The sequence below is a fragment of the Leptopilina heterotoma genome, unplaced genomic scaffold, assembly GCF_015476425.1.
Source record: "Leptopilina heterotoma isolate Lh14 unplaced genomic scaffold, ASM1547642v1 Lhet_192, whole genome shotgun sequence".
Classification (NCBI taxonomy): domain Eukaryota; kingdom Metazoa; phylum Arthropoda; class Insecta; order Hymenoptera; family Figitidae; genus Leptopilina; species Leptopilina heterotoma.
Window position 1 is genome coordinate 253,717 of NW_025110911.1, and position 22,913 is coordinate 276,629.

Sequence of the window (22,913 nt, forward strand, 5' to 3'; positions counted from 1 at the left end):
TTGACGTGACGAAACGGGCCTGAAGGGGGGCCGTTACGTGGGGAGCGTAACTTAAAGGCCCTTGATCAAAGAATTTCAAATAGAAGTTTGTATAATTTACTTTTGTTTTTCTTCCTAATAATTTTTTTTTCTTTTTCAATTTAAAAATTGTTTTTTTCTACTGACTAAAATTAACTTGCTATCAAAAGCCATGAAAATTAAAATAAAATAACCTTCTGCCATTTCAAATATTGAGCATGTACATAAACTTTTCCTTTTTAACAATAACTTTCGGTTCTTTAAAAATGAAAAAAAAGAAGTCAATAAATGAAAAATGAAAAAAAAAATTGACGACAAAACGGGACTTTTTATTGCAAAAGACATGCAGTTATAGAGGCGGACCGAGTTTTGCAGTAAAGTCAGTAGAGAGGCGGAGACACACGGAGTCAAGGCTATAATGCCTGCGCGAGCGAGTGTGATAAGACAATAAAGGCTAACTCACTTCAAGGGCGCCACGAGCCAGGTTTACCAAAGCACACGCCAATTTCCGTCTACTTGAACATCGTTGACATAATAGAAAAAAAGCGAGTCTATGTATTGTATTTTAATTTCAATTAAATTCACACCCCCCCCCCCTCCTCCCACCCTCTGCTTTTTTTCCTCCTTTAATCTAAACACAATTTAAACCCCGTTTTATGAAAACGAAAAAAAAAAATTCTCTTTATTTTTATCATAAAATTTTTTTATTTTTTTGTAATTTAAATTCAAGAGAATCTCGATTTAAAGTTCAAATCTTTTGTGTTTTCTGGTATAAAATAAATAAATAATTGTCAATAAAGAAAAATTAAGTTATATAAATATTAATAAAAACTTTAGTTGCCCAGATCATCTCGTTTGTGAGAGAACTTTCATGCCATCTGGACGGGAGTCACCAGAGTTACAATGGCGCGAAATTCAAATTTAGTAAAACAAAAAAACGAAACTAATTGTACAAAAAAGTCTCAAAAATCCATAGTAATATTGTAAATTATTCTTGAATACCAAATAATAATTAAATACAATCAATATAATTATACATTGAATATAATAGTAATAAATTATCATTTCTAAAAAAAAAAATTATTTCCAATTTGTTATTTTCATTTGCAAAATACTTTTCGAAGGAGAATTATTTAAACAGAAGTGAAAAAAATACAATGTTAGTAAGAATGGAATAATCGAATTGATTATAGGGGAAATAGACAGGAAAATAAGTGCAATACAAAAGAGAGATATTCCTTCATAAAAAATCTATGAGTTCATTGGCATCAAGTGCCTAGAATCTATAGATTCTAAAACTATATATACACATATATATACATATATGTTTATATATGTGTATATATGCTTTGAGACAAAGTTACGTCACATAAGTACACCAATCAGTGGTCGTTATCTTTTACCCTTGAAAATACTGCGTGTTTTACACTGTGTGATGACCTTTGTTCAATAATTCTTAAACAAATATTAAAACTTGTTTTCTTTTTTAAAAAAAATTATTTTCGAATAGTTAGATTCGTACCATTTTTACATTCATTCTGTACAATTATTTTTTGATACCATGTTTAAATAGAAAATCTGAATGAAAACTGAATTTAATTCGCAATTTGAAAACTTAAATTGACTTCAATTGAATTATAAATAAGGAGCAATTTAAAAATCTGATTTTCACATTTTTTGTTCGGAGTGTTAACTCTCGGTATTATTAACAATAGTAACGTTTATTTACAAGGTTGGTAAAAAAAACTATCGGTCAATTTTTAAGTGTACTTTGAACATGTTTTTAATGTCAGAAGACTATTTTTTTTATCGTACAAGCTGTGTGTGAATAATAAAATTTTCCGAAGGAAATAAAGAGGGAAGGAAAATACTTTTCGAAATAAAATTGACAATAAAATTTATAGTAAAATTGATAGTGAAATTTATAATAAAATTTGTAATAAGATTTATAATAAAATTTATAATACAGAAAATTTTTAATATTAGATGTTTTAATGTTAACGATGTATAAATATGTTCAATGTTTATATTATACATAATGTTCAAGTTCAATAATTGAAAACTTGACCTTATGACTTTTCTAAGACTTCGTTTAACTAAACAGTTTAAATTTAGTTTATTGAAGGACGATTGTACTGCTTCTAGTCGATATTAAAAGACTGAAACCCTCAAAGAATGTGTCAATTGGTCAAGTGCAAAAAATATATATACGCGAATAAATATAAAAAAAATATCACTTTTACTGTCATCGAAAAATTCTAAATTCACTTTTTTCCCACCAGTGCAAAAATTCTAGAGGAAAATAATCAAATTTTTACCGCAAAAGTTCTAAATTCACCTTTTTGCGGATACAGTGCAAAAATACTAGAGAAAATAATTTATTTATTATTTTTCACTGTCACTAAAATCTTCCAAATTCACCTTTTTCGATGAAGTGAGAAAATTCTGGAGAAAAATTTCGAAAAACTAATAAAGAAATTCTTGGGAAGAATTTTGGGAAAATTAAAAAATTTTTTTTTTAAAATGGGACAAAATTTATTAAAAAAAAAATTGCTGATATATTAAATGCTTTGAAGAAAGAAAAATAAAAATTGTCAATGAATTTCGAGGAATTAGGAATAAAAATCTATATAAATATAATTTTCTCTTTGCTTATCTTTACAGGAAATGAGATTTTCGTCCCAGGAGAACGAGAGAGGAATCGAATGAAGGTGTTTCCATGGCATATTGATCGACCTGCGTCTACAGCAGTAGCGTAATACACATGATTGTAAATCTTTCACTGGGTAATTTTTCATATATATAATAAATTGAGCATTTTTTAAAATAATAAACCAATTGAATTGAAAAAAGAATTTTTTTCTTTCACCAAATGCAAAAAAAATTCATATAGCGATAATATTAAAATGGCAAACAATGAAAGATTTTTCAAAGAATATGGAAAGAATGCAAAAAAAGGAATCTAAAAATAAACCACAAAATAAAGACGAAAAATAATGGGAAAAAAAATACAAAAAGAATATAATAGAAAATAAAATAAAGAAAATAAATATAAAATAAAAAAATATAAAGTAATAAAAAGAAAAAAAAAACTAAAGACAAAATTAATAAAAAGAAAAAATAAAAGAAACCAAAAAGAAGAGGACAAGAATTAAAAGAGACGAAAAATAAAAATGTTCTTTAAAAATTAAAAAATGTTTAAATGGACGAAAAAAATTCTCTCTACTTCAATTAATTTGTATTTCTCCAACAAAACTTTATTTTTTAAATTAAAAAAATAATTCTCAGTAAATTTTTTATTATCATAATTTTTCTTCTCTGTAAAGTGATTATTAGAAAATAAAATATTTAAAAAAAATAAATGTTATTTACATGTTAATTTTAAGTTTTCAAAACTTGAGGGAAAATAAATAAGACAAGAATTTAAAATAACAAAAATGAAAGATAAAAGAAAATGAAGATAAATGAAAAAGAAATTAATATTTAAAAAGAAAAGAATATTGAACCGCTGAAATTATATGTATATTAGCCGAGAACTTGTAGTATACATATTCTTAATAGATATAGCTTAATAGCTCATGTAAATTGCAAGTTATAATAATTAACCGGTTAATAACCAGGTATAGGATAATTGCTCTAGAAAATTATAATTATGTAAGTGTTCACCTGATGGGTTTCCCATGGAATAAGAAAATCCCACTTCACGCGGAATTAAAAAAATTTATTTTCTTTTTCAAAATAATAATTCTGTATCTATAAACAAATATTTATTTATAAATTATTATAATTCTGTCAAAGGGAGTCCCTAAAGTTCCTAAAGTTTTGAACCAACAAAAAGAAAGAAATTTATTTTCTATTTAAATATTATTACTTAGAAATTAAATTTTAAAAAATTAATATATAAATTAAATATTTAGTTATAAACATTAATACTATTTTTTTTATTCTTCAAAATGAAAAACGTTCGGTATAATTAATAATAATTTTCCTATATATTTTACTTCGTGTAGTGGAAAAAAAAGACGAGACTATATTTCGAGGAGAAAATAAAATGCCTATATCTAAAACCAAAAGGGTCTTAGGAATACGTTGAAATCCGCAAATTGGCCGTGAGGCCCAAGGTTGTCCGGTAATTCAAAGTGTGAGGGCGCTGGCCCTTGGGAATCGACTTTAACCGAATAAAACCGAACTCTCGATTAAAGTTCGTAAAGATTTCGAACGATTCGAACAAATATCACGCACATCGGCAAAACTAATTAAAACTAACTGACAAATTAATTAATTATAGATGGAAAAATCTCTACGAGGATTAAAAATGAAATAAAATAAAATAAAGAAAAATAAAGAAAATAAAGAAAAGTAAATAGCAACAAAACACCCTTCATTAATTTTCCAAACAACAATAAACTAAATATTTCTTTTGACTTTGAAATCAGACTTCTCAAGGTACAATATTCAAAATGAAGATCCTCCCTAAGAGCGCATAAAAGACCAAATTTGAATAGATGAGTTTCATTTTACAACCTTCTCTTCATGCAAATCAACTACTTTCAAATGAATAAGAATCAAATAAAAAAAGATTAACGAGAAGAGAAGAAAAGAATTAGTTCTTTCTGTATAATATATTTAGAAACAGCTGTTATACATTTTAATGTAAAATGCCGTTTGGAATAAAATTTTATTGAGATTTTATATGTGCAGTATTTTGTTTTTAAAACTTTTTCGAATTTTATTATAGAGATAAAAGGATCGTTGAAATGTGTTTAAAAAAACAAACGACAAAATAAGTGAAACAAGATGTTTAAGATTTTAATTTTCGGGGTTAATATAAATAATAATAATTATTATTATTACTTTTATTATAACTATTATTATTATTACTATTATTATTATTACTACTTGTTATTATAACTCTTCAAAAACAAATTTTTTATTTTTAATATTGTTCTTTATTCAGTAATTTTTCTTTTGCATTTTATCACTATTATTAATTTTATTACTATTAATTATTTTATTACGATTATTAATATTATTACTATTATTAATATTATAATTATCATAATTTTCAATGTTATTTTTCATTAAATCTGTATTATTATTAATTCGCACTTTCCTCAAGTTCTGAAGTTCAAATAATCAAAATTTTCTTCCATTATTAAATATTTTCAAAAATTTACTAAAAAAAATTGGAAAATAATGTAAAAAATACATTTTTACTTAGTTAACAATTAGTTTTTTGTTATAAAAATTTTTTTAGTATGTAAAATAATTTTTTTGATTAAAAAATAAATTACACGAAGTAACAAAAATATTGTCGTTTATTTCAAGTTTTAAAACTTTAGAAATATTTTACTGAATTAATAGAGTGCGGATTCGTTTACTATAATTAAATAGTAAAAATTTGACTAATTTCTAACAAAAATTAGAATTCTTTAAAGTAATGTTTCTAAAGCTTCGAACGTTCAAATGAACGACGATATTTTTTTATTTCTTTTAATTCGCATTTAAAAATATTATTATTTTGTAGATTAAAAAATTGATTCTCAACCAACTGAATGTTTAATATTAATTATTGCTTTTTTGTTTATAAAGCAATATTTTTTAAAATATTGAAAGAGAAAAAATAGTTCCTTTACTTGAACGTTGGAAATTTTAGGAAAATTTTTAAAAATCAAACAATTTCAAAAACAAATTTGTTTTTGAAACTGTTTGATTTTTAACTTTGTTGTTTATTCAGTAATTTTTGTTTTGAATTAAACTATTTGATTTTATTTTTAATTTTGTCTTTTATTCAGTAATTTTTCTTTTAAATTTTACTATTTGATTTTATTTATAATTTTGTTTTTTATTCAGTAATTTTTCTTTTAAAATTTTACTATTTCATTTTATTTTTAATTTTGTAATTTTACTATTTAAATTGATTTAGTAACTTTTCTTTTGAATTTTAGTATTTAAATTTATTTAGTAATTTATTTTTCTTTTGAATTTTACTATTTAATTTTATTTTTAATTTTGTTTTTTATTCAGTAATTTTTCTTCTGAATTTTATTATTTAAATTTATTTAGTAAATTTTTCTTTCGAATTTTACTATTTAAATTTATTTAGTAATTTTTCTTTTGAATTTTACTATTTAAATGTATTTAGTAATTTTTCTTTTGAATTTAACTATTTTATTTTCAATTTTGTATTTTATACAGTAATTTTTCTTTTGAATTTTACTATTTAAATTTATTTAGTAATTTTTCTTTTGAATTTTACTATTTAAATTTATTTAATAATTTTTCTTTTGAATTTTAATATTTAAATACTTTTTCTTCTACTATAAATAAAACTGCTATTAAAAGCCGTGAAAACTAAAATATAGAGATTTTTATGATCTCAAATATTGGTCAGTCTTTAATTATTCTTGAAAGACAAATTTGGTTATTTTTCATTTTCTTTTTATTCAGTAATTTTTCATTCGAATTTTTCAATTTAATTTTTTCTTTTATTGACTATAAAACTATGTTGCTATCAACAGCCGTGAGAACTGAAATAAAGAGATTTTTTTATCTCAAATATTGGGGCATTTCAAATATTGGGCATTTCATAAATTTTCCCCTTTAACAGTAACAATACAATTTTATTTTTATTATTGTCACTTTTCTGTTATTATTATTTTTGTTGTTAGAATTATTTTTGTTTAATTGTTATTATCATTCTTTTTTATTATCATTACTTTTGTTTTTTGAGTTATTATCATTATTGTTATTATTAATATTTGTATTATTTTTATTATTTTAATTATTTTAATTATTTTTATTATTTTTTATTATTATTATTATTATTATTATTATTATTATTATTATTATTATTATTATTATTATTATTATTATTATTATTATTATTATTATTATTATTATTACAAAAGTACAACTTCCCCTCGCGACTAAATTTTAGCTGACGTGCCTTGAAGGAGAATAAATGAGCCAAAACCGAGAGGAGTCAGCTGTAAGGTGGGGGATGAGAGGGAAGAATTTTTGGGAAGAAGGTCTCCCTGAAAGTCGATTTGAAGACGAGGGAGAAAATTAGAGTCTGCCGTTGGGGAAAAGATGAAACGAGCGGCGGCCCTGTACCCTTGAACGGAAGGTCGTTGCAAAGCAAAGACAACCGACCTTCCTTCCCTCCTTTGTGCTCGACTTTATGTTATTTTATTCCATCCATGTTACAAAAAAAAAAAAATCCATCAATTTCTGCTTCTTCAGGATATTTCTCCTTTTACTTTTAATATTTATAAAAATTTATAAAATATATATTTATCTTCTATAAAACTCACTCATTATAATATGTATATCAAAAATGCCATCACACTCATCAATAACATCACTGTTTCATTCAATTTTCTCTCTAATATAATTTATTCATTAAGTGTGCAATTTCAGAACAAATTAAATGCAAATTAAAAAAGAGAGAGAGAGAAAAAGGGAAGAACGTCCTCGTATTTTTGCCACATCTGGTAATTATTACAGCTAAGAAATCAATAAAAGAGATTCACTATGTATTCACTGGGTCACCTTCGACCTTCAATCGATTCTAGGAGAGATAAAATAGAGAGAAAGAGAGCAAATTTTGATTTTTAAAAATTTCCGTCTGCATCGTTGAGAAAAAACACTGAAGTGTTATGTTTTATTTTATGTCTGCAACTGTAAAAATAAAATGACAACTGTTGAACTAAAAACTAAAGAAATTAGCGTCGATGCTAAGTGTCGAAAACTAATTCTGAATGCCCCTGACGCTAAGTGTCGAAAAACATTTTTTTTCTTCACAAAACCAAGAAGAATCACAATTTTTTCCAAGATTTCAATTAAAAGATTTCTTTGGAATAATTTTAACTCTCTAGGTGCGAATGAAAAAAGTAAAATTAGTGATATTTTCGTCTGTGAAATAATAGTTTTCGACGCTAACTTCGGAGAAATGAAAATATCACTAATTTCACCTGGGGAGTTAAAAAAATCTTCCTCAGTTCTTTTTTTAGAAATTTCGACGCCAACTTCAGGGACATTAAATTAATTAAAAATAAATTAAAAATCAATTAAAAATCAACTAGGCTTAGAACGTTTATTGTTATTAGAAATAAATATCTGTTTCTTCTTAATATTCATCTTTTTATAGAATTTTTTTTTTTTTTTTTTTTTTAAATTTTGAAATATTGAGTTTTGTATGTAATGAGAAATATGAAAAAAAAAATGGAACTAGATTAAAACTATTTTGCAAAGTTATTCGCCTTGATTAATTCAAGTGCACCTCGTATGTTTATAATGTCATTTTTGATAATAAATAATCTATAAAGGAAGTGCGCGATTAGATGCGAGACTAAATTGAGTGACCTGCAGGTGTTCAATCTTTGATATATACCCTACGTGATTCGACTAATCGTGTCCAGTTACTATATGGACATAATAAAGCCTTCACCAAGCATACTGATTGTCAGCATTTCATTTCTAGACAAAGGATATAATTGATCTCGAATCATTTTGCTTCTGAATTTACATAATATGACACGAATGATAATAATTCTAATATAGGTACTCTAAGTCATCATTGCAGTAGATTCACAATTAATTAATTTCTTTAAAGAAGATTCTAATTCAATTTTTTTGATATTTTAATAATAATTATTATTATTATTTTTAAATGATATTAATGATAATAATGATAATAATAATAATAACAATAATAATAATAATAATAATATTTTTTTTTTTTGAGAGGAGGAGGAGGTGAAAATGCTTTATGCCTAAAATTTTGTTAAATATTTATTTTTGGCAAATTGAAATTATGCAGATTTTTGTTCTTTACTTCTAAGTAAAATTAGAAAATTTGTTGAACAACACTGATTAAAAAATAGAAAATTGATTTATTTTGCATTATTTTTGTTTATGAATCACAATTTTTTTAAACAAAATTATTATTTTGTTTTAGAAAAAGAAGAAAAATATTTGCAAAATTCCTTTTTTTAATCTTATTTTTGGAACAAGATTTTCCACAGGAATTAAGAAATTCAAAAATTTCGAATTCAAACCTTTTTTTAAATTAAACAACTTATAAAAGTATTGTTATAAAACATGAAGATATCGATTGCTCCGAGTCGAAGACTCGGAGTGATCGATTTCTTCATGTTTTATAAATAATTTAAAATTATTTTTTATGAAAATAATAATTGAATTCCTTAAAAAAACTATTTATATGTTTAATGAAATAAAATTATAGAATTTATTTTTAGAGTTAGATTTAAAGAATAATTTATAATATAGAAATAAATTTATAGATTTTATAACAAAAGTACGTTCACGGAGAAAGTTCTTGAAAAAGAAAAAAAAAGGATAAAAGAAGTTGAAAATAAGTAAAAAAATTTCTTTCTAGAAAAAAAATAAAGGAAGACAGCTTTTCCTACTGAGGAGCAGGAATAGAAAAAAACAGAGGAAGGTATCTTATTTTTCTTTCTTTTTTTTTTACAAAGACAATTTTCTCGAAAGACTTAAAAAGAGCATCACTTATGTAAAGAATGGTAAGTGCAGTAAAAGTGATAGTTGACTGGTTTTTCACGCAATAAAGTCATGCGTGTCCTTAATTACCCAGCAGTATAATAAAGAACACGAGAATAAAAAAAAGAACAATTTATATACGACTCGGTAATATAACACACGATCAAGGTGTTGATTTTACAACACCGTTTTTTCATCCGTTTTGCTCCACAAAATTCGCTATGCAATTAATAGAATTAGAGGAAGAAAATTTTTTTTTTCATAACAAACCAATGAAATAATATAATATCAATTATTATTGATCTAGAAAGAAAATTTCTACTTATTATCAATTTCAATTATTCTCTTCTTTCTTATTCAAGAAATTTCTGCTTGATTCTACTTTTGCTATAAAATCCATATAAAATTAATTTTTTAAATATAAATTCTATAAATCTATCTCTAAAAATAAATTCTATAATTTTATTTCGTTAAACATATAAATAAATAAATAAATAGATAATTATAGTTTTTACTTTTTTCTGTATTGTAGTTTAACTAATATTTTCGTATAATAAGCTGAAAATATCTTCCATTATTAATTACTAATTAATTACTAATTAATTACTAATTAATTACTAATTATTTAGTAATAATTTAACAATAATTATTAACAATTAATAATTTTCTGGTAATAATTATCAACAATTAGCAATAATTTAGTAATAATCATTACTAGTTAGTAATAATTGTTAATAATTAGTAATAGTTTATTCATAATTTATTAATATTACTAATTTGTGAGAATTAATAATAATTAGGAAGTGTTTAGTAATAATCATTACTAATTAGTAATAATTCAGAAATAATCGATACTATTTAGTAATAATGAGTAATAATTTAGTAATAATAGTTACTAATTAGTAATAATTTAGTAATAATAATTACTAATTAGTAATAATTTAGTAATAATAATAAGTAATTAACAATAATTATTAACGATTTAGAAAAAAATTATTACTAATTAGTAATTATTATTAACAATTAATAGTTCAGAAATAATCGATACTATTCAGTAATAATTAGTAATAATCTAGTAACAATAATAGCTTAATCAGTAATTATTATTATCAAATAGTAGTAATAATAATAATAATAATCACTAATTTTTAGTCAAACATTACTTTTTGTTTTAGAAATCATAATGTTGATTTTATTTTTTTTAGTTTCAGAGTTTCAGTCAGTTTTGGTGAAAACTAAATTTAGTAAATTAAATTAATTATAAATTTAGTAAATTAAATTAATTATAAATTAAATTAAATTAAATTAAAAAAATAAATTTTTTTTAGTGTCAGAGTTTTAGTCAATTTTAATGAAAAATAACTATGAAAATAGTTTGTAATATTGTAAATACTGTTTTTGTAAAACTATTGCTGTTCTTGTTGTTTTCGTTTAAAATAGAAAAATAGAAAAAAATGGTAATAAAAAAAGTTTTCACTAATTCCTACATTAGGAGACTTGTCAATAATTCAAAAATATAGAGTGCATATACAATAAGAAGCAAAATCTTCCTCTTTCTCAGATAATATATATATTGCAAAACTTGAAAAGAAACATTTTTGCAAAATATTTTTTTTAAAGTGTACTCTCATTTTTTTAAGAGTCTTTTTTTTCGTCATGCTCCCGTTTCTGACTATAAGTGTCTCTTTGTCCTACATTTTGCCCCTCATATGCTCCACATTTTCAAGCTCTCTCACATATATATTGTGTATATATAGTGAAAATAAAATTGCGATAAGCACCATGTTTCTAAGATAGACTCGAAAGTTTTGTTTCTGATTGGAAATCACCCACGTGCGTGCTCTGTGGCAATAACTAAATGTCAAATATATCTGTTTGTGTATAAAAAATTGCTTTTCTTTTTTGTCTCTTGTTTTTTTTTTTTTTTGTTTGTTTGTTTTTTTTTGTTTTACTTTTTGGTTTTCATTTTTCTTCATTTTATTATCAGGAAATCAGGAATATAAAAAATGTTTATACTGGTCCAGAACGAGTAAGGAAATAAATCTACATTGAATCGCCTAAAGGCTCGTTGAATTTGCATTATCTCTCGATCAACATCATCGTCATACTCTAACAGTTGTTTATTGCTCTACATATTTTATTATTTTGAAGGAAGAAAAATTTTTTTTTTTGAGAAAATAATTTAAAGTATTTTTTTTTACTTTAGAAATTATTTACTAGTACGGAAATTTGTTAATTTTATGAATTGTTTGCTTTAGAATTTGTTGATTTTCCAAATTGTTTACTTCAGAAATTGTTGATTTTACAAATTATTTACTTAAAAAATTGTTTGCTTTACAAATTATTTGCTTTAGAAATTATTTGCTTTAGAATTTATTAACTTTACAAATTCTTTACCGTAGAATTTATTAGCTTCGACGAATTATTTACTGTAAGAATTAATAAATTTGCAATTTATTTATTATAGAATTTATTAATTTAAAAAAATATTTTCTTCAGAAATTATTAAATTTGTAGAATATTTACTTCAGAAATGGTTAATTCTGCTGAATATTTACTTTAAAAATTATTAATTTTACAAATGTTTACTTTCGAAATTATTATCTCTATAAATTTTTTACTTTACAAATTAATAAATTTGCAAATTATTTGCTTTGGAAATTATTAAATTTGCAAATTATTTACGCTAGAAATGATCAAATTCGTACATTATTTACTTAAGAAATTATTAACTTTAAAAGCTATTAACTTCACGATTTATTCACTTGCAAAATTATTAAATTTACTTCACAAATGATCGTAATTAATTAATTAATTCATTTAATTTTAATAATTCAAGGAAATTTTAACTTATTTTTTATATTAATTACTTATTTTTGTCACTACAATAAAAATATCTCAACCAGATGGAAAAAAATGAATAATAAATTTGTATCTATCACGAGAATTAATTTTTCAACAGTTGGACTTTTTTTTGAAATTCTCAAACAATACAAATATTAGCAAAGCATTTTTTTAAAAACTATTTTCCCCGAAAAGTGAATTTGAGACAAAATTTAAATTTTTTTTAGAAATGTAAATAGTGTTTTAATACACTCTCAAGATTTTAAAAAGAATATTTAATCAGCTCGTCATAAAGCTGTGACGTATGTCAATGTTATGTAAGTAACTAAAGCTCCTGATTTGCATGAAAATGAATTATAATTATAATATTACACGTACAATTTAGTTATTCATCAATATTACGTCTATATTCGGAATCTGATTTCAAAGTTAAGATAATAATACAATAAAAATTTTTTTTTATAATAATAGAAATCATTCGTTTTAAAAAATATTTTTAAAACTGTAATTTAAAACATTATTTTACAATTAAAGTTAATTATAAAAATATAGAAATAAAAAAAATATTTTTAATTATTAAATTATTTTAAAATAGGCATTGAAAATTTTCCTTTCCAATATTTTCTTTTTGATAAGAAAATTATATTATTTTTTTTACTATTTCTAAATTATAAAAATAAAAATAATTCTGAATAATTTTAATTATTAAATTATTTTATAATAAAAAATCTCCTTTCTATTTTTTTCCCTAAAAAAACTAACAAGAATCATATTAATGAAGTTCAAAACGTTTATGATCGATGAATTATTTATTTATTTAAAATATTAATTTAAAATAAATAAATTAGAACAGAAAATATTTTTGTAAACAATATTTTATAATTTTTTCCCCTTCGTTAAAGTTTACAACGTTTATAATTAACGATCGAAGAAAAAAACTATTTTTCACAAAGAAAACAATAAACATTTTTTTATACTTTTTTTTTTTGTTTAAAATAGTTGATCAGAAAAATTCGTTACTAATTTTTTAATGAAAAATATCTAAAAAAAACTTTGCTTAGAAAAATAGTTCATCTTCTAAAATGTTAACCATAAACTGCAGTTTTTTCCTTTAAAAATTGTTTACAAATTTTTGTTTTTTTATTAAAATAAATTATTATAAAAAAAATTGTAAAACAAAAAAAATTTATTGTTTTTCGTGTGAAAAAGATTCTTTTTTTATTAATCGTTGATTATAATCGTTGCGAGCTTAATAGACGTTAAAAATAATTTTTTTAATAATAATAATAATAATAATAATAATAATAATAATAATAATAATAATAATAATAATAATAATAATAATACAAAAACTCCTCCTTTTTTTAAATCAAAGAATAATTTCCCCTCACCTCGAGAAAAATGAATAATTAATCGATTCGAATTCAAGTACCTAGACTATTAAAAATTCTTTCCGGTACATTGAATCTGTTCGGTTATAATAAATATTATAAAATATAAGGAACAGGAAAAAAAAATAACTTCAAGTACTACTGTACAATGATGACGAATGTGAAACATGCTGGCGACCCCTCAGCACCTGGAATGTCGCTCAATGAACTCGGATTGGTTGCCAGACCAGATTCGATTGCTTTTACAACGTTCAACAGGCTCAGGATGTAGTAACTCAAGTATTATTTGTGGAATCAAGAGTGTAAAAACAAAAAACAAAAAAAAGAAAGAAAGAAAAGACTCGCTCGGCCAGACGAATAAGGGCGAGACGCTCGCTCGACCAATGAGGCTAAATTATTCGATCCAATTTAAAATAAAATACATGGGAATACATCGGAAAAATTTATACGGGCTTAAAACGGGGGTCTACTGTTTGATTTTTTTTTTATTTCTTTTTTCTGCTTTTTCGTGTAAAAATTCAAATATTTGTCACACACATTCATAAATCATTGTGAGTATATCATAAATCTTTGGTGTGAAAATATCACACATTTGTAATGTGACATGAAATATTTTTTTCACCATTCATCATTGGATTTTTATCGTGAAAAATTACATTTTTGATATTGATTCTTTTTCTTTGATATTTGGTATTTTTTTTTTTTTTGTTGAAAAAGGAAATAATGAATTTAAATACATTTTATATATTTAAAACAATATTTTATTCAAAGAGAATTTCTTCTCTGCACCTATTTCTTTGCATCAAAATGCAAATACAAATACAGAACTAGCAAATATTTTTTTAATAATTTTTTATTTTAGTATTCTAATAATTTTAGCACTATTCAAAATTATTTCAAGGAATTTAAAACTTAATTGACTTTAATAATTTATTTTATAATTTAATATAATCTATTCTTTTATTTATTTAAACTGAACAAAATTTAAAATAAAATTAACTTACAAGAAATTCAATAACATACAAGAATATTATTATAAAACATGATTATCTATCACAATATTTAAGTTCTTTATGAATTTTCAATTTTTTATTACAATTTAATGTTACGAAATTTCGATTATTCTGACATTCTTCAATTAAATATAATAAAAATAAAAAACTTCAAATAATTAAAAAAAAATTCCATTAAACTTTTTGAAAAAAATTAATTTTACAGAATTCTTAATTAAAAGTATGAAAATAGTTCAAATTTTCAAATTTACAAAGATTTTAATTTGGAATTCATTTTTAAATCAATTTTTATTAGAAAATTCTACTAGAATTCAATTATTAAAATACAAAAAAAAAAAATAAAATTTACTGAACAATTGAATGTTTCTTAAAATTCAATTACCATAGAAAATTTTATCAACAAATTTTAATAAAATTTTTAAGAATAATTGTTCTTTTCGAGAAATTTAATGAAAATCAAATTAAAAATAATTGAAATTCTGCCAAGAATTTTATTAAAAGTTTTGAAAATAATTGAATTTCGGAGAAAAAGTTTGATAATTTCTAAAGATAATTGAAATTTTGACGAGAATTTTTGTAAATTTTTTAAACATAATTGGATTTCAGCAAAGAATTTTATTAAAATTATTTTGAAAAAAATTAAATTGTTACGCAAAGAATTTCAATTAAAATTGGTGAAAATAATGTTATTCTTTAAACAAATTTAATTAAAAATGTATTGAAAATAATACTTAAATTCTAATAAATATATTGTAGCAAAGGTTATTAAAATAATTAAATTTCTTTGATAAATGTCAATAAAATTTTTAAGAATAATAACTTATTTCGAGGAATTCCATTAAAATTGTATTAAAAATAATTGAATTATTCTTTATTATTTATTCACGATTTAATATTTATGAAAATAATTGAATCCCTGTAAAAAAATGTTATTATTCATGAAAATAATTGTATAATATATGAAAATAATTTGTAAATAATTTAATTTATTCCTGTGAAATTTTTATTATTTATGAAAATAATTAAATGTTTGTGCAGAATTGTATTAAAATTTTTATGTAACTTATTAAATTCTTTTACGAATTTTTATTAAAGTTGTAGATATTAAAAATCATTGAATTGAAGAAAGTTTTTGAAAATAATTAAAATTTTGCCAAGAATTTTATTAAATTTATTATTTTATTTTTTTTAAAAATAATTGAATTTCTGAGAAGAATTTTACTTATTTTGAAAATAATTGGATTTCTGCAATCAATTGTAATTGTTTCAAAATTCAATTTGTTTTAGTGTTTTTAACTAAAATTCTTCTATAAATCCATTATTTTTAAGAATCAATTAAATATAATTAAAAAATTTAACTAATTTCAAAAGAATTTTAGTTTAAAAATTTTTTTTCAAATCTAAGTTTTACATTTCTAATTAAATTCATTTAAAATTGAAATTTTTCAAAATTTTAAATCAAAATCTTTTGAAGTTCATCTACTTATGAAGATTGTATTCTTTTAAAATTGAATTAATTTTGAAATATTTAAGTGAAATTAATTTTTAAGAATAAGCACAATAACTTTAGAAAACAACAATTTTCCAGGATTGCGATAAAAATTCCCTGACTTTTCCAGGTTTTTTCAAGGTTTATAAAATTTCCTGACATTTCCAGGTTTCTAGGTTTAATAAAACCCTGCAGGAAATAAAAAAATAACTTTTATTCGATTAGTGAAGGAATATATAACTAATTTCGAGAAAATTTATCACTCACTAAACCGAAACTAAAATATTTTCAATTAAATCAACTTGGAAGAATAATAAAAGGATAAAAAATGCATCTCATATGTATAACAATGCTAACACCTATTATAAATACCTTCGATAACTAATTGTCTTTTAAACGAATTTTTTTTCCCGACACAAGAACCGGTTCTTAATCTTATAGAGGGAAATAAATATAGAAATATTTACGACAGGATAAATATGAGAGAGAGAGAGAGAAAAAAAAGAGAGTTTAGTATTGTTGCCTGAACACTATGTTGATGTGTCCATGAAACTAGTTTTAGGGGTGAAAAGATCTGCAGTAGCCATGCTGGATTCCAAAGAAATCCCTTTAAGAATAATGTGGAAAGAAATGCAGGATTTTTGGCCTGTCGAGTTTAGACTGATGGCAATGTATACATATATATACACCTATATCCAATTCAGGGACGCTGGGACCTTTTAAAAGAAAAAAAAAGAGAAGAAATAAAAGAATTCTTTCAAGAATCCATGAAAGTTTGTTGTGCCTTCTTTCAAACCACAATTTACAACTTTTATTTTCCGAACCCTATACATCCTATTTTCTATTTTTGAAACGAAAGGCAAAAAAGTTATAATTGTGTGGTCACGCAGTAAATTGTATTTGAACTAATGTTAAAATATTATTAAATTAATATTACACTAAAAAAAAAATTTATTTGACTCAAAAAAAAAATTAAAATTAAAAAAATTTTTAAAAATTAAATATTTACTTGAATCAAATAATTTTCACTTGAGTCAATTAAACAGTTCATTTCACGTCCAGATTCATATTTGCTTCAAAATCCTACTAAAATTATTGGTACAAATAAAATTTATTTGACTTAATTAAAAATTATTTGATTCAAGTAAACATTTAGTTGACAATAATCAAAAAATTATTTGAATCCAATAATTTTTAAAATAAAAATAATAATACTACAATATTTAAAAAAGAAAATCTTTTTAAAAAAAAAAGAAAATCTTTTTTAAAAAAATATTTTATAAACAAATCTTTTTTTATAAAAGAAATGAAAACAATTGCCCAACATTTTATTACCCGACAAAAGAATTATTATAAATATAATGATCACTTTGTGTCTCAATTACTACGTTGCTCAATAATTTCGGTCTCAATATATATATATGTAGAACATAAATAAAACGTTTCATGAAACAAATTGGATTTGTTGGAAAATTGATTTTGAAACATGTGTGTTAAAAAGTGGGACAAATTTTATTAATTATTTTTCACTATATAGGTATATATGAAAGGAGACATTGAGGAAAAAAAATAATCATGAGACTATTAAATTATACCAATAAAAATACAATAAATAATCGAGAGTATAATATTCGAACAAAAAATATTTCTTAATATCATTTTGATTTTTGCAGTTTTTTTTTTTATAAAATGAATATTTAAAAAAGAAAAATCAAGGTCTGTCGCTTTATTTGCGTGTTGAAATTAACGACATATTTTTGCTTATCTTCGAGTTGTTTTGAAATATTTTTCCAGCTATAAATAAAAAAAGCAACTTTACAAGCTTTTACGTCACTTAATTACGTTCTTTGTAATTAAAAACAATAAAGAATCGAATAGAATAAACAATGTAACCCTTTTTCTTTCTCTCTCGATTCTTTAAATTTTCCGCGATAATTTTTTTTTTTCATTTCCACACGTGTTCTTTCTTTTTCCTCTTTTCATTTTGTTAAGAAAATATAGACTTTAGCAGAAACTAATTTTGTTTAAAAATTTTTTTACAAAACGAATTTGTTTTTAGTATGAATATTTCGTTGGAAAATTTTAAAAGAAAATTTCTTTTCGGTCCTAATATTGTGGCATTACTATATCTGCTTTTTTCTATTTAGAGTCTGTTAGAGAATTGTTTCTAATACTAATTAGCAGAGAATTAATAAAAAAATTATTTTGAAAAGAAATTTGCAGAAAAATTTTGCAAAAAGATTTGCGAAATAATTTTTTTGAACCAAAATTTTTAGGAATTGGAGAAAAATTCTTCTCTGAAATTCTTCCAATTGGAAATTGTGCGTTCTTATGACCTTTCGAAAATTCAAGGAGTTCATGATTTAATAAAGAAATTAAAATTCATGCATTGGAATGTTGGTAGCATTAAAATCAAGGTTTTGCGCTCTAGAGATACAGAATAAAAAAAGGAAAGAAGCAAAATTCACTATAATTTATCCGATTTTTCAAGTTTCGAAATTATTTTGTCTTTTTCAATTCTAATTCTTATTCAATTTCAAATTAATTTCGATTAAATTGAATTGAATCCATTTTTTCAAGCGAATTAGATTTCAATTCAATGTATTCCATTTTTTATTTAAATGAATACAATTTTAATTAAATTCAATTAAATTCGCCTTCTTTTCAACTAAATTGAATTGAATTTGAATCCAAACCTTCAAAATCAAATTTAATTTCAAATCAAATGACTCTATAAATGAACTTTTGTGCTTCGAAATTTCTTTTTTTCTTATTTAATTTCAATTCAATTCGGTTAAACTCAATTCAAATGGAATTCAATAGAATTAAATTTAATTTAAATCAAAACTTTCAAAATCATGTTAAACTTCAAAAATCAAATGATTTTAAATGAATTTTTAAACTTTGACATATTTTTCTTCTCTTCAATTTTAGTTTAATTCAAAGGAATTGAACTGAAATTTAATTCAAAGGAATTTAATTCAAATTCAATCCAATAGAATTGAATTTAATACCCTTTCAATTCACTTGAATCGAATTCAATTTCTATTCACTCGAATTGAATTTAGTTTCAATTCAATCGAATTGAATACAATTTATATTGGATTAAATTGAATTAAATTTCAATTCAATCCAATTGCATTGAATGTCATTTCCATTGAATTGAAATAAATTAAATTTCAATACAATCCAATTGAATTGAATGTAATTTCTATTGAATTGAATTGAATTGAATTAAATTTCAATCCAATTGAATTGAATGCGATTTCAATTGATCAAAATTTAATTTAATTTGAAACCAAACGAATTGAATACAATTTTTATTGCATTGAATTAAATTCAGTTTCAATCCAATTGAATTGAATTGAACTAAATTTCAATCGAATTGAATGCAATTTTAATTGAAATGAATTAAACTTTAATCGAATTGAATGCAATTTTAATTGAATTGAATTAAATTTCAATTCAATTGATTTGAATGCGATTTTAATTGAATTAAATTTTAATCCAATCGAATTGAATGCAATTTCTATTGGATTGAATTAAATTCAGATTCAATCCAATCGAATAGAATGCAATTTCTATTGAAATTACTTTAATATGGTTTAAAACTAAACGAATTGAATGTGATTTTTATTGAATTAAATTAAATTTCAATCCAATCGAATTGAATTGAATTGAATTAAATAAAATTTCAATCCAATAGAATTGAATCGAATTAAATTTCAATCCAATTGAATTAAATGCAATTTCTATTGAATTAATTTGAATTAAATTTCAATCCAATCGAATTAAATGCAATTTCTATTGAATTGATTTTAATTCAATTCAAATGAAAACTTTCAAAATCAAAAGCATTTTAAATCAAATCATTAAAAACTTTTAACAAATATTACGAAAACAATCTTCTCAACTATATAGTCAAAACTTCTGACACATTATCTCAAGACTATCATCAATTTAACATTATTTTCGACATTATATTTCAAGCACACACACATTTACCTAAATTGAATTTTTCAAATTTTAATTTTCCATTATTATTTTCAATTTCTAATTTCTATTTCCAGTTTTATCTTGATTTTCATAATCACGACATTAATTACTATAATATCTTATCAACGAGAAATTTATAAAATTTGAATAATTTCTAAAAAAAATTCCCATTTTCATTTTGTCACAATCAATTTTCAATATGGCCTTAATTCTCCTTTAGAAAGAGAAAGAGAAAAGAAAAATATTATTTCCCTACGCAAATGATAATTTTCTGTTTCGAATTGTAATAATAGAAAGTGAACAAATTCTCAAATGAATAAACTAAAAGCCGACCTGAAACTCAATTCCTACTTTACGATAAAACTACATACATATAGTTTATATATATGCTCATATCTGATGGTTTTACACTTTAGTCAGCTTATTAGTCAGAATTGTGCTACTTTTGTGCAATGAAGAAAACGAGGGAAATCGAGCAGCTTTCGAAGGAATTTAAAACCGTCGGCGATGTAAATCATTCAAGGTATGTCAGGTTAAAATCTGTTAACTGCTTCTTCATCATCATCATCATCATCATCATCTTCTTCATCTTTCTTTGTGAATTATTTTGTTCCAGAATTTATTCATCACAGTCAAATCTTTTCTTTCTATTTCAAAAGTGATTCAATTTTTGAAAATTGAGACAAAACAAGAATCAAAAGTGTTGCAAGGCAACACTTTTGATTCTTGTTTTGTCTCAATTTGATATCCTTAGGTTCTCCCCCTAGGTTCTTTCCCCCTTTTTCAAAACACTTCTGTGTTTTGAAAAAGGGGGAAAGAAGCATAAGGAAGAAAGAAGCAAAGGAAGAAGGAAGGAAAGAGAAAAGGAAAAAGGAAACAAAAAAAGAAAGGAAGAAGGAAAGGAATAAGAAAAGAAAAAAGGTACAGCATTAACGAAATATCAAACGAGGAAAAATAGGATCAAGTTATTGGTTCATAAGAGAGAGAGACATGATCTCTCGGTTTCCTTTCAAGTGTTGCTCTAAAAAGGATGAAATCTAGGGAATAGAAAACTAATCCGGATTTAAGGATCAAAGAGGTTTTGAAAAAGAGGAAGATCGCGCAGTCGCGATAACCCACATTTTCATCAAGGATCGAAGAAAGAAATTTTCAAACTTATTTCTTCTCCCTTTGCCCCCGAATCGAATTTCCTAATAAAACCTAATTGATTCATTAAAATTCAAAGGCAACAACAAATATTTTCACAAAATAGAGCTCTGATTTGCGGGGGTTTTTTTTTCATGTCCGCCTCTGTACTCACCGCGCCAGCGCCATCCTGTCATGAGACAATCCGATAGAAGGCGTCGACAGAGTATCCAGATCTGAGTGTTGAGATTTATTACTGGTATATCCCACTGGACACATGCGCACAGATTTTTTCACGGATTTCTTTAGCTCATGACTCAACGAGCCTGTCATATAGTCACTTCACACATGACGTTTGAACTGTTTAGTCGTTACAAACAAACAATAATCACTTATGCTCCGAAATGTCAAATGATTGGGACAAAGATTGGGAGGGAGCACTTTTGGGAAAGAGAGAAAAAAGTATTGTGATCGATATTAAAAGAAAAAAGGGAAAATGGGATGTTGACAGAAAGAAAGAGAGAGATAGAGAGAGAGAGAGAGAGTCTAGCAGACGAAACGGAGAGCAGATGACGAAAGGCGCGACGAAGCACTTCGATGTGACACTGGCAGCTGGTCAAAAAATAATCTTTTTTTATTTCCTTCTTGAAAAAAAATGTTGATTTCTTGACTCGTGGTATACGGACGAAAGGTACACACCTCCGACTTGACCTGACCTGACCCGACGACTACAACGAACAGCGCCAACCTCAACTCCGAATTCGACTCCAATCTCCGGTGTTGGCCAGACTGAACTGATGTCCAACAACTGAAAGCGGAGGTCTCCCCCACTGCTTTAGTCAGCCATCCCCGTGGCCTCGTGTCTTTACGGCTAGGTTCGAGTTATTCCGTCCACCTTCGGAACTTGAGATCCCACCTCCAAAGCTGTTGTTGATAGTGCTGGTGGAGGTGGTTCAGCGGCGGCTCCGACCTCGTGTCTCGGCATCGGCACCAGGGCCGCGATTACATGCCTTTGCCAACACGAGACAGAGAAAAGGCCAGGGGGCCTTCGCTTCTCCTTTCTTTTTCCAAACCAATGCTACACTATCATCATCGTCGTCGTCGTCGTCGTCGTCGTCGTAGTTGTGGTGGTTGTTGTAGTAGTAGTCGTCATTCCCCTTGCTATGTAGTTTGCTTTTAAAAAAAACCGTGAAAAAGAGATTCTCTTTCTCTCTTATTCTCAGTATAATGTTTGCTGCACGCAATCGCACAAAAATCCCCGGACGAGAAACCGAAAAAATCCTTGGCTTTATTGAAGCACACGATCGGAGAATGGGAAACCTGCAAATGTGAAGGGGGACTCTTTGGATCATGGCCAGAAAATCGAGAGACAAAAAGCCTTTTTTTCTAAGGGGACAAAATTCAGGATTTAAACAACAAGTTCGAGATTTAAAATGCAAAAATCTGAATTTAATTCATGATTACAGTAGACAATTGTATGTGAGTTCAGAATTAGGAGCACAACGTTATCCA

The 22,913-nt window shown here is 24.2% G+C and overlaps 1 protein-coding gene across 4 annotated transcripts in view; it reads right to left on the bottom strand.

The window, feature by feature from the left end:
* LOC122500960 (protein roadkill) overlaps positions 1 to 22,913 on the bottom strand; it is a 202,017-nt gene that overhangs the window by 52,948 nt on the left and 126,156 nt on the right. For 2 of the 4 annotated variants that reach the window (XM_043610142.1, XM_043610141.1), the window contains exon 1: positions 21,577 to 22,178. The exons of the other annotated variants lie outside the window; for them this stretch is intronic. In XM_043610142.1, the coding sequence (XP_043466077.1) occupies positions 21,577 to 21,734 (158 nt within the window). In that variant the 5' untranslated portion in view covers positions 21,735 to 22,178. Of the gene's footprint in view, positions 1 to 21,576; positions 22,179 to 22,913 lie in introns of those variants that run through there. 4 annotated transcript variants of the gene reach the window in all.